This window comes from Berghia stephanieae, chromosome 10 (assembly GCF_034508935.2).
Source record: "Berghia stephanieae isolate SIO BIC M18660-M18661 chromosome 10, UCSD_Bste_1.3, whole genome shotgun sequence".
NCBI lineage: Eukaryota > Metazoa > Mollusca > Gastropoda > Nudibranchia > Aeolidiidae > Berghia > Berghia stephanieae.
The window spans coordinates 30034644-30047143 of record NC_088369.1 but is presented as its reverse complement, the minus strand read 5'-3'; the positions used below and the strand labels follow the sequence as shown (position 1 = coordinate 30047143).

The 12500-nt window shown below is 36.4% G+C and overlaps 1 protein-coding gene across 3 annotated transcripts in view; it reads left to right on the top strand.

Annotated features, from left to right (window-relative positions):
- The window catches only part of LOC144980953 (uncharacterized), an 85745-nt gene that overhangs the window by 47379 nt on the left and 25866 nt on the right, over positions 1 to 12500 (top strand). For all 3 annotated transcript variants that reach the window (XM_078928951.1, XM_078928950.1, XM_078928952.1), the window contains 2 exons: positions 1665 to 2774; positions 5240 to 5443. In XM_078928951.1, coding sequence (XP_078785077.1) covers positions 1778 to 2774; positions 5240 to 5443 — 1201 coding nt within the window. In that variant the 5' untranslated portion in view covers positions 1665 to 1777. The remainder of the gene's footprint in view (positions 1 to 1664; positions 2775 to 5239; positions 5444 to 12500) is intronic.

Below are 12500 nucleotides of genomic sequence, written 5' to 3'. Positions count from 1 at the left end.
AGAAGTCACACAAACACTAGATAAATATCAGCCATGGTAATGAATTCATGTAACCATACGATAACATCCGCCCTTCTGCTCAAATCTGCTTGTTTGTAGTAATTTAGTGTGTTAATAGTAAATCAAATCAAATTTCTTGACAACCATTCTTTTATCTGGATTCGTCAAAAGCTTGAGTTTGTCTTTTTCTTGATTGATACAACCCTGAAACATAAAAAATTAGAATTACAAGGAAATAATTAATTGTGTCAAAATCACAGTCTTATGTGAGATGTCATAATATCATATTTGTAAATAGAATAACAGCTGAAAACATAATTTTTTGGTGGCACTTTGTAATATCCAATATCAAGTGTTGCTTGTGACAATGTAAAATAGCGATGACACCAAAGTTCAACTTACCTTTTCTGCCTGGAGCCACGCTGGAAAGGCAAATGAAACTGGTGCACTTCAAAGACTGGTAAGAAGGGTGGATCAAAATTTCGAATCGCCATTTAACGAAACAAACTTCCACGTGTTCACGCATGCCGTGTTGCTTGTGACAAATGACACCAAAACCAATAAACCTCAATATCGGCAAAACGGTATACATTTACTCCAAGATTTGAGTTCAGATAGTAAATATATGCTTTTTTCTCATAATAAAACATTTTATAAACATTAAACATGAGCTTTAAAGTTTCGTGTCGAGTCTTAGTATTGTGCTGTGTTTGATGACACCAAAGGTCACAAGCAACACCAACTTTTTAAGATCTCTATATGAAACTTAATCAGATATGTAATATACTGCATTTGCGTTTAAAAGTAAATTTTGACTTTATACTATTAGTCAAATTTCAATCACGTGAGCTAAAACATCACATTTAATTTCTATATGATTTCTAAAAAGGTGATGCGTTGACCTCGTTTTAAGCACATGCCAAACAGCATTCAAATTTCACTTTCAAGTTGTTTATTTCATATTCTGTTGAGCAGAGTATGTTGAGCTATCTCATTTTATCTCTTCTTCATATTATCAATTGATTACAAGCATTGACCCAATGAAAACAGCCCATAATTAAGTAAAAATCAAATTATCTTAACACTGGTATCAGCCGGGCACCTTTTGACCTTGGCTCATATATATATATATATATATATATATATATATATATATATATATATATATATATATATATATATATATATCATTGCCTTCTATTTATACAACAATTGTCTTTTTAGATAAACACCATTCTTGACTTAATCAGACAACTGATTTTTAGCACGTTGCTTCACCTGGGCCAAATTCGTGTCTGACGGAGCAGAGAAGTGTTGTTGATGGCCTATGCTCCTGGACGAGAGAAAGGCCTAAGAAATAATAGTCTCCTAGACTAGAATGTATGTTATTAGGGTAGTAAGTTACTGTCTGATTACCTCCCATAAGTATGGGCCCAGATATAAGCATGTTGCGGGAATAAAGTACGTATGTCTAATCAATCAATATTCACAATTTCTTAAACCTAAGAAACCTCTCTTGAAACACTTACGACACATTAATGAAAAGATTTAGGACAGATACGTCTTTATCAATTAATTTGACGTATTCACATACAATATAAATCCCACCCTCTCTCCGATATTAATTGTTCTTTTATCAACAATTTTCTTTTCTTCCGTGACAGAGATACAACTCAAGACTATAGACTATTTGTCGGCATCCGACGTCATTACAACACCAGGTTCAATATCAAGAACAGCGATTTCTTTATCCTCAATTCCATCAACTATCTCACCCATGTCTTCCTCAGTATTGCTTGCCGGTATTATATCAACAAACAAACCACTGACCCTTTCATTTTCTTCATCTTCAACATCTGCTAAATCATCTTTTAGTCGACCATCATTATCACCATCATTCATTCCAACACAACCGCAATCCACTTCGCCATTACTTCCGGTAAGATCCACTACTGTCACCTCCTCAATCCTGACAGTATCACAACCCCAAAGTACAATATTTAGCCTCTCATCCAACGTTTTACAAAATTCTCACTACTACCCCCCGAAACTAAAACCCATAACAAACTTAATAGGAACTAAACATTCAACTACAGCTGGTACTCCATTATCAACATTTTTTCTTACAATCCAAACAGAAACGACGCATTTCTCAACAACAACGTCGTCATTTTCATTACCATCACCTTCATCAACATTGCCCCCTATCGTCTCCATAAACAATGTATCCACAACATCCAAACACACTTTTCTAAACTCATCATTTCTGAACGACAATACTTTCAAAAGTGTCGCCGATTCGAATTCATATGAGGCTGCGACAACAAAATCAAGACCATTATCAACTATACTATCTCAAAGAACAGCTAAAGCTCTTGAGTCGACCACAACTTTTACACCCAGCACAACAACAATGACTACAACTGAGACAAGTACCGCCTCTACCATATCGCCAATGACACCCAGCACAGCATTAACATCAATAAACAACAAAACCACAACATCTACCAGTTCAACGGCTCCGACGACTGCTGAAACTGGACACACGACGCCTACAATTAGTAGAACTACATCCACCACGCTTCCAACCACGTCGTCACCAACAACCACCACACCTAGAACAACAATAACATCAAGGGAGACGACAATTACCACTACTCCAACGAGAACCACGACATCGACTACTCCAATTATCACAACGACCGCTCCAACTTCTACCACAAAGATGACAACCAACTTTTATGTCCCAGAAGAAACACTAGATCCTTTTGCAGGTATATCAATGCCTTCAATGTTGTTTGATAAAACGTAATTAATAATTTGTTTTTAAATGAAAATCACCAAGTGCCACAGAGAAAAAAACAACAAAAATAACAACACGGAAACACTAGTGAAGAAACGTTCCTTTTCGTGTCTTTTATGGGAGATAATTATTACCAAGTAGGTCCCTGTATTGTTTTTAAACAACTCAAACCACATTGAGTAAGGAACAGAATTTGTAGCATATTGGCATATGACTTTGACTTCAACTTTTTACGATGGTTGTTGTTGATCTTTGCCTCTGATGTATCGTTTAATGAGACAAAGAAAGGATTTTGATATGATCATTTTATGTTGTAAAAATTAAATTATAAGGAACACATGCCCTCTAATCCCTTAACATCATATTATTCAGAAAAGTGAGTGGAGCAGGCACTTATGTTGGTAACAACAAGATATGAAGTGAGTAGAAAAGTGCCAGAAGACAATAGAGAATAAAAAAAATTTTCGCGGCGGTGGTGGGGTTTGAACCTGCGACCTTATTGGTACGACAACTCCGCCTGGCAGGTGAGAGCGTGGCTCTACCGTGTGAGCTATCCACGAACACAAAAATATTCGTTTCAAACCCAAGTCATTTCTAGATCCCTCTCTCACCCACTTCTTGAGACCGCCGATTCGTTCGCACACCACCATCGCGAAGTAATTTTGACCAGCAGTTAAGCTTAATAGCCAATATTCTCAACACAAACATATAACATATAAACGATTGAGACATTGAGTATGCTCCGGTGTATGGGGTGAATTTTTAATTCAGAAAAGTGAGTGGAGCAGGCACTTATGTTGGTAACAACAAGATATGAAGTGAGTAGAAAAGTGCCAGAAGACAATAGAGAATAAAAAATTTTTTCGCGGCGGTGGTGGGGTTTGAACCTGCGACCTTATTGGTACGACAACTCCGCCTGGCAGGTGAGAGCGTGGCTCTACCGTGTGAGCTATCCACGAACACAAAAATATTCGTTTCAAACCCAAGTCATTTCTAGATCCCTCTCTCACCCACTTCTTGAGACCGCCGATTCGTTCGCACACCACCATCGCGAAGTAATATTGACCAGCAGTTAAGCTTAATAGCCAATATTCTCAACACAAACATATAACATATAAACGATTGAGACATTGAGTATGCTCCGGTGTATGGGGTGAATTTTTAATTCAGAAAAGTGAGTGGAGCAGGCACTTATGTTGGTAACAACAAGATATGAAGTGAGTAGAAAAGTGCCAGAAGACAATAGAGAATAAAAATTTCTTTTCCGCGGCGGTGGTGGGGTTTGAACCTGCGACCTTATTGGTACGACAACTCCGCCTGGCAGGTGAGAGCGTGGCTCTACCGTGTGAGCTATCCACGAAAAAAATTTTTTATTCTCTATTGTCTTCTGGCACTTTTCTACTCACTTCATATCTTGTTGTTACCAACATAAGTGCCTGCTCCACTCACTTTTCTGAATTAAAAATTCACCCCATACACCGGAGCATACTCAATGTCTCAATCGTTTATATGTTATATGTTTGTGTTGAGAATATTGGCTATTAAGCTTAACTGCTGGTCAAAATTACTTCGCGATGGTGGTGTGCGAACGAATCGGCGGTCTCAAGAAGTGGGTGAGAGAGGGATCTAGAAATGACTTGGGTTTGAAACGAATATTTTTGTGTTCGTGGATAGCTCACACGGTAGAGCCACGCTCTCACCTGCCAGGCGGAGTTGTCGTACCAATAAGGTCGCAGGTTCAAACCCCACCACCGCCGCGAAAAAATTTTTTATTCTCTATTGTCTTCTGGCACTTTTCTACTCACTTCATATCTTGTTGTTACCAACATAAGTGCCTGCTCCACTCACTTTTCTGAATTAAAAATTCACCCCATACACCAGAGCATACTCAATGTCTCAATCGTTTATATGTTATATGTTTGTGTTGAGAATATTAGCTATTAAGCTTAACTGCTGGTCAAAATTACTTCGCGATGGTGGTGTGCGAACGAATCGGCGGTCTCAAGAAGTGGGTGAGAGAGGGATCTAGAAATGACTTGGGTTTGAAACGAATATTTTGTGTTCGTGGATAGCTCACACGGTAGAGCCACGCTCTCACCTGCCAGGCGGAGTTGTCGTACCAATAAGGTCGCAGGTTCAAACCCCACCACCGCCGCGAAAAAAAATTTTATTCTCTATTGTCTTCTGGCACTTTTCTACTTACTTCATATCTTGTTGTTAACATCATATTATGAGCCGTATAAAACGAAAGGCGGAAGATGTAGTGATTTAGGCTTCTCCTGATAAAACACTATTCCTAACACGACTACAACCGATATCGAAAACGTATTCTTTTTTTTTACAGATCCCCTGTTCTTAAACAGATATCCAGATGCTTTAATTGCCACATTCATATTTCTATTGATTCCATTTTTCATTTCCTCTACTGTGTTGTAGCATTCTTTGGAGGTGGTGATGGATTCTTTGGAGATGGAGGACTGGACACCTTTGGGGGTTCAATGGTTGGAGGGATAATGGACAACGTGGTTTTGGCACAATCGCCAACTGAGAAGATTCCACAGGCCATTGCTAGAAAGGTGGCTGTCACAGCACCCCCTCTAACCACTCAACCACCTCCGACAACACCGAAACCACCAGAGAGTGAGTATACCTGTCATTTCCAATTCGACGCCAGTTTGCCTAGGAGGAGGATTTTTTAAAAAATATATGGCAAAATAATGGTGCATATCGGTTTAATTTATCGAGGTTTTTGGATTAATTTTCCAATGCTTGGGTTTGTTTGTCCGGCATGTCACATTAATCGCAAAATTCCATAAATGTCTCCATAAATTATATGAACAGATGATTAGTTACTTGATAAAACTGATAAAGTAAATTAATGCTCAATTAAATCTAACGTATCTACCTTCTCTTGTAACAATGGTAGTGCCCTTAACAATTCAAATTTGAAATATTGATTTATTTATTTAAATGAAAAAGCACATTTTTTAGATGTAACTTTTTTTTAACAATTATTTCTTTTACTAAGTAAAATTATTGTAAGTATTATTGTAAAGGTAACGAGTATAATATTGTAATGAAATTTTAATAATCGAAAATTAAATTGTTTGCTGTTTGTTTCTGATTTTAACTTAATTGTAAGATAAGCAATCTCATAAATACAATTCAGGACATATAAAGTAAATACTATGGCAATCTCAAGACTTTTCACGATTTGAAGATGTCTATGTTTATAATAATATCTTTTCCCCTAAATCTAATTGATGTTTTCTTTCTACTATTAATATGTTAATTGTTTATGGTTCTGAACATAATTTCATCTCTAGGCATAAAATTTAACAATGTCAAATGCTATTCAACATTACTGCATTTGTAACCGAAAAATCATTTCACGCTCAAATTTGTGCAAATCCCATTACTTTATTCACACAAAGTTAGTTTAGATATTTCACGTTCTTCATGGCCTGTATCTTGCCTCTGATGGTCGTCTTTTGGTTAAATGTTTATTTATCTAAGTATTTTATACAGTCAATTCTTAAATGTCAGGCTAAAAAAATGTTTGTTAATTTTTCAAAATGTCCTTTTGATTTAGTTGGTTTCCTTGCTCTGGGAGCATCCTTTTATATAAAAATGCATAATATGATGTTAAAAAGATGTTACCTATGGACACTGAGATTCTAATTGTCCATATTTTAGGTGTGTGTGTGTGTGTGTGTGTGTGTGTGTGTGTGTGTGAAATTAATAACTGTTCTAACCTATGACTCCATACACAATTTTCAGCAACGACAAAAGAGTTTTGGATGGCGTATTTTGCCCCAGTCAAAATCCCAGATAAACGTAAATACAAAACGCGTAGTCTGTAGCCAGTCATCTTATCCAGCCATAGAAATAGATTTAGATAGAACAATCTAAGCTGCTCATAAAGTTTCCGCACAGGAATATCTACTCACATTATCAATCTAATCAAAATAATTATTTAAACAATGACTGTACAAAGCAATTCTTTATAATCAGCGACATTCAATATCATAATGATATTACAATGAGAGCTAATCACCAACAGCAGCAGCCCCGAGTCATTATCATGAATTTCAACACCGACTCTCATCAAATAACTGATTAGTATTTTGACATAAAACGTGACTAAAATAGTTTGTCTACATCGCAAATGTGTAGCCCAGCCTGCATTACAATTAATGGCGTTGATGATTTTGGCAGAATCTTAAGGAATTCTGTTAAATGTCACACCGTAAAGTTATGTAAAACGGTGTTTCCCCACTACATTCATGTTTCACATTTACTTCATAAATCGGCTGTTAGGAATAAATAACAAACAAACAAAGGGGAAAAGAAAAAAAATCCCAAAAGAAACAAAAATAAATCATTTCCAATATTTTATAGTCCATAAAACGAGTTCGGAAACTTTTTGAACAGCACAGATTGCACAGTGCACAGTATAGTTAAATGAATTCATAGTCCATAGATAGTTGCGCTAATTATCCTTCTGTAGCGTTAATATTGTAGTCTAAGTTCATGATTAAATGAAGGCCGGAAATAAATGAGCAGCGAACATTAACAAAGCTTATATTCAGTTAAAACAATTTGGCCCAAACCTTTGCTCAATTTAATATTAAATTCTATTGTACACCATCGTGAATTTTAAAGAAAAACGCTTCCATTTTTTCCAGGCCTTCAATCTTGTCTCGTTTATGAAATATTATTTAAGTATCACCACTGTTTCTAACAACAAGGGTATACACTGTCCAGATATAATAATATAAAAGCATGAGTATATTTTAATCACCTTTATATACCATACAAGACAAAAACTGCCCGTAAATGACAATCCCTCCCCTTTCCATTTCTCCCTCTCTCTCTCTCTCTCTCTCTCTCTCTCTCTCTCTCTCTCTCTCTCTCTCTATCGCTTTCTTCACTATCATTATTACCTGTCAATGTTTGTTTATACGATTCATTTAAAAGAAAAATAACACGGGATGACGACAACGGCTGTGAGATAAGCGCCAGAACAATTCGCATAATATCTTGTTTTTATTGTCCTATTCTGAATTCCAATTCTAGCCCAGACTAAGTCACGGGACACGGGCACAGGCACAACTGCCTATAAATCTCCTATTGAAAAGTTAGATAAAGAAGTGATAAGTCGCCAAGATTAATCAATCTTTTGATGAGTAGTGTTTTATGGAGAAGTGCCAGATGAAAACGGAGGATAATAATATCGCGGTGTCATAGCCAAACTTGGGATCCACTGACACATGAATGTAAATAAATGACCTTCAACAAAGTGGGCATTGTCTTCTTTGTCTTTGTTAAAATACGATGACTTTCGCCATGTGAAGGGCCATTTCTATTTTATTTGGACACTGGGTCTAAATGCCAAGTGTTTACCATAGATACCTCTTAATAATTCTCTATAAAATACCCTTGGAAGTCTTTGCAATTTTTGCAATCATAAGAGTTGCTATGGTATAAATCTTTATCTCAATGATAATGGTTAACTTTAGGCTTAGAAAAGTCACACTACTTTTCTCTTATAAACGCTAAATTAGTTTAACAATAGATTCAAAAATACCTGTGGAAAGATGGACCTGCCCCCTTTACTGAAGACTTTTAAGCGAGTAAATTTAACTAGAACTAATGATGATCGCTTCCCTCGTTTGATCTTATCTATGGAAACGGAGACTGCTATCATTTGCAGCTCGATTGTTGCATTTATAAACACAACATGTATGAAGCATGAAGGTTTTGTAAATATAAGTCAATAACTCTGTGAGAAATATCTGTTGAAAAAGTCGATTGATTTTGAATCGAGTGGAGGGAAAATAGCATTAGGTAACGCCTCGCATAACAATTCATCAGACAAGAAGAGTGGATTGATAGTCCGATCTTCCTACTCATCAAACGAAAAACCTACTTCCGGTATGACACACTTATAACAGCTGATCGACCCACGAGAAATTCCTCTTCGTTGGCCATCTAGTCATCCATATCTATGAATTGACACGGCACTACTTAATGGATCGTCAAGGAAAAATTGGATTTGTCATTTTGTGTATGGTGTCTTTTGACATTATATCAAAATAAATAAATTTTACTTAGTATATACAACAAGGGCACATGTACTAGTTGTCCCATTTTGACTACAAGACTTCGTATTGTTCAGTTTGTGTTGGCTTTTTAAAAACATTCCATTCTTCTGATTCGGAAAACCGCATATATTCCTCAGGCCTTCTCCGACGTTATTAGAGTAAACTGAGGCTTTCGTTTTATTGTCGTTTGTTGTTACATTTTGTTATCTGCCTTTCAGTTCTTTTTGAGCTTATCTTAAACTTGCAAAAAAGGTACTTCTTTTAAAATGAAAACTATTAATTGTTTTCTTAAAGGGCATAATACACAATTTATTTTTTCTTACACTCGTTATTCTCAGACGTTTTATGCTAAGAGCATTTATTCTCTTTTGCACCTTTGGACGGATCTTAGTAATAATATTGTAGTATTTTGGTCGAATATGGCCGAAAGGCCGAACACCATCCGGGCACCCATGTGGATCGCCAGTTACTTCATACACCAAGGCGCCCGCATACGACTCGTCTTACCGGGTGGTCTTGTGACGGTCGACCGGCGGACCTTTGCCTTTGCAATATGCAATTAAACAACCCCACAACGATAGGCGGTGAACCATTAGCGGTATAACAATGATGGCAAAACAAATTGCTAAGATTATGAAGAAACAATATAAATAATCTAACGTGCCCTATTTCGGGACGCCATATCTCCATTCTTGTACTATAAAAAAATTACCCCCAAAATTCAAGTAAACGGTGATGAGGATGATGATAATGATGATGATGATGATGATGATGATGATGATGATGATGATGATGATGATGATGATGATGATGATGATGATGATGATGATGATGATGATGATGATGATGATGATGATGATGATGATAATGATCATGATGATGATGACGACGATGATGATGATGATGATTGCGGTGGTCTTGTTGATGGCTATTGATAGGCAAAATAAATTGCTCGGTGTATGAAAAAGCATTAGATTTATGTCCTATTTCCGGGACGGCATGTCTCCATCTAGAACACAAATGACATTGTCACAAGGATTGCTAATCCCTCGGGCCGAAAACTTAGTCAGGGATTTACACGACTAAGAAAGACTCTGTTTTTGCGTAACAAGGAGTGTTTTTGATTATTGTATATGTCGTCAGTGGCCATTAATACTGGTCATGGTGGCTAAAGCACGCGAATTAGACATAAGGTTTGTTTGGTGGCCTATGTAACGTTAAGAAGGAAATGACATTTTGCTAACCACTTTTTATTTTAGATGTTTCTATCTCACCTACAAACATACTTGTTGAAGTAATTTGGTAAGGAAAGAAATTAATCAAGGGTATTACGAAACAAAAACCGAATTTTATTGTTATCTGCAGGTACCTCATAGTAGATTAATGTGGTATCTGATTGTGATTGTTGAACTTATCCATTGTCATGGCTGCGATAAATTCAGTAGATGGACCGAAAACCGTGATCAGTAGGACGCAACGTATCTTAAGCTCTTCGTTATTTATTTATCAACATTATTGTGATGGGATCGTAATGTTGATTATCCCGTCCCGGTCGAAACTCAACTGAGAGGAATCCTTTGTTTCCACTATTTATTAGGGTGGTAGATATACGTCAAGTTTTAGTTTTAGTTTCACGATTATAACTGTTATTATTATTAGAGTTTCTTTTATAATTCATTCCCAAGCTTTGAATTGTTTTCTCTAAACTTTCTGTTGTCTGACACTCATGATTTACATGTTTATTCCATATAACCACGACCAAAAAAAGTAATTTTTTCTCAATTGGAAAAAACACGGATTAAGGATTTGCTTATTTGAGCTATATTAAAAACTTTTGCTGTTATTAATCTCAACTTTCAGATGCTTTACGTCATAACGTAAAACGATCATAATTTAATATCAGTGGCTTCTAGTAGCAAAAACGTGTTCATGTGTGCATTCAAGCCTTTCCCTCTGTGTTCCAACTCCAACTAATACCATGATATAATTGTATTCTTATTGCAATATATGTTTCCAAGTCTGGGACTGCCTTTGCTCCCATTTGTGCAGTTATGTTGTCTAGTGTTATGATACTCGCCTTCGGACTGTCGGGAAAAAATGTATTATCGCCTAATAGGCGCCACGTCTCGTCATATATGTTAAGTGGGTAGGGACCCCTTGTTAAGCGTTCATTGGCTATATTGCTCTATATAAATGCTCAATACTTTTTCATTAATCAATGATAATGATAATACATAGCATTTATATAGGATATTTTACTCACGGAGTAATTATGCTCAATGCACGTTATAAATAATTATAAAACATTCTACTGATGCACAAAAATGACGCACCACTTCTTTCAATGAAGATTCAGCAAATTTATTGATATCTGGTATCAAACTTTACCCAATGTTGAAAGATGATTTTTTTTTCATGATGAATCCAAATTTACAATGACATGGGAATGAATGAAATCACAGTGCCCACAAATGTTTAGATAGGGTCAGTTATAAAAAAAAGCACAACATTTAAGGCGAAACAGTGTTTGGCAGCAACTTCCTTCAGTACGGTTTCGGCCCCAAGATTTGGAATGAACTACCACGTTGTCTGAGGAAGTGCAAGTCTTTACCTACCTTTAAAAAGAACCTCAAGACACATCTTTACTGTATTTGCTTTTATTGACACTATGAATATTTGATTTGGCTATGAATTCATTGCATTGCATTTTTCTTTTTTTTTAATTTTTCACTCACAATTGATAATTTATATTGTAAGGTGCCCAGAGCTTGTATTTTACACGAGAATGAGCGCTGTATAAATGTGTATTATTATTATTATTATTATTATTATTATTATTATTATTATTATTATTATTATTATTATTATTATTATTATTATTATTATTACGGTGTATGATCTCCTCGGTCATAATGTCTTCGGAAATGCATTGACAATCTGGTGGAAAACATGAAGAGGGAGTCGGTGGTGAAAGTTTAATCCACCCTATCCATGGATGCTGCCTCCCCCGAAGTAATCATGCTGAATCACTCTAGCGTTCCAATTAATGACGCTCCAGTTGTCTCCTCTACACTATTAATCGACCGTCAGCAAAGTGAAGATTAAATTTACTCTCATCTGAGTAAAGCACACCCATCCACAGTTGTCTAGTCCATCTGATGTGAATGTTGGCTCACAACAGACGCCGTTGGCGATGTTAGGTGTCAAATTTTAAGTCCATTATGAGGCCTTCTGCATACCAAAACATGCTTCTGAAACACGGAATTGAACAGTCCTAGACGATACGGTTCCTTGCATCCCTTCGACATCTTGATACTTTGGTTGAATTGTATTTGAATTTGTTATCATTTTTTTAAAGCGCTTTGAGGTTTCCCTATTGGTTAAAATCGGTTTCGTAAATGGCAATTCAAAGTACAGCGATCTTGACGTAGATTTGTCGCCCTTGGTCAACCGCTTCTTTGTCTATCGCTGGTTCTCAGTTTCTCCATAGCGACGAAGGAGGTTGTTTATTGTGTGAGACCAATTTAGCCGCCTTGTAATCTCTCTTTGTGACATATTGGCCCCCGTCATGCCAAAGGCCCGTAAACGAT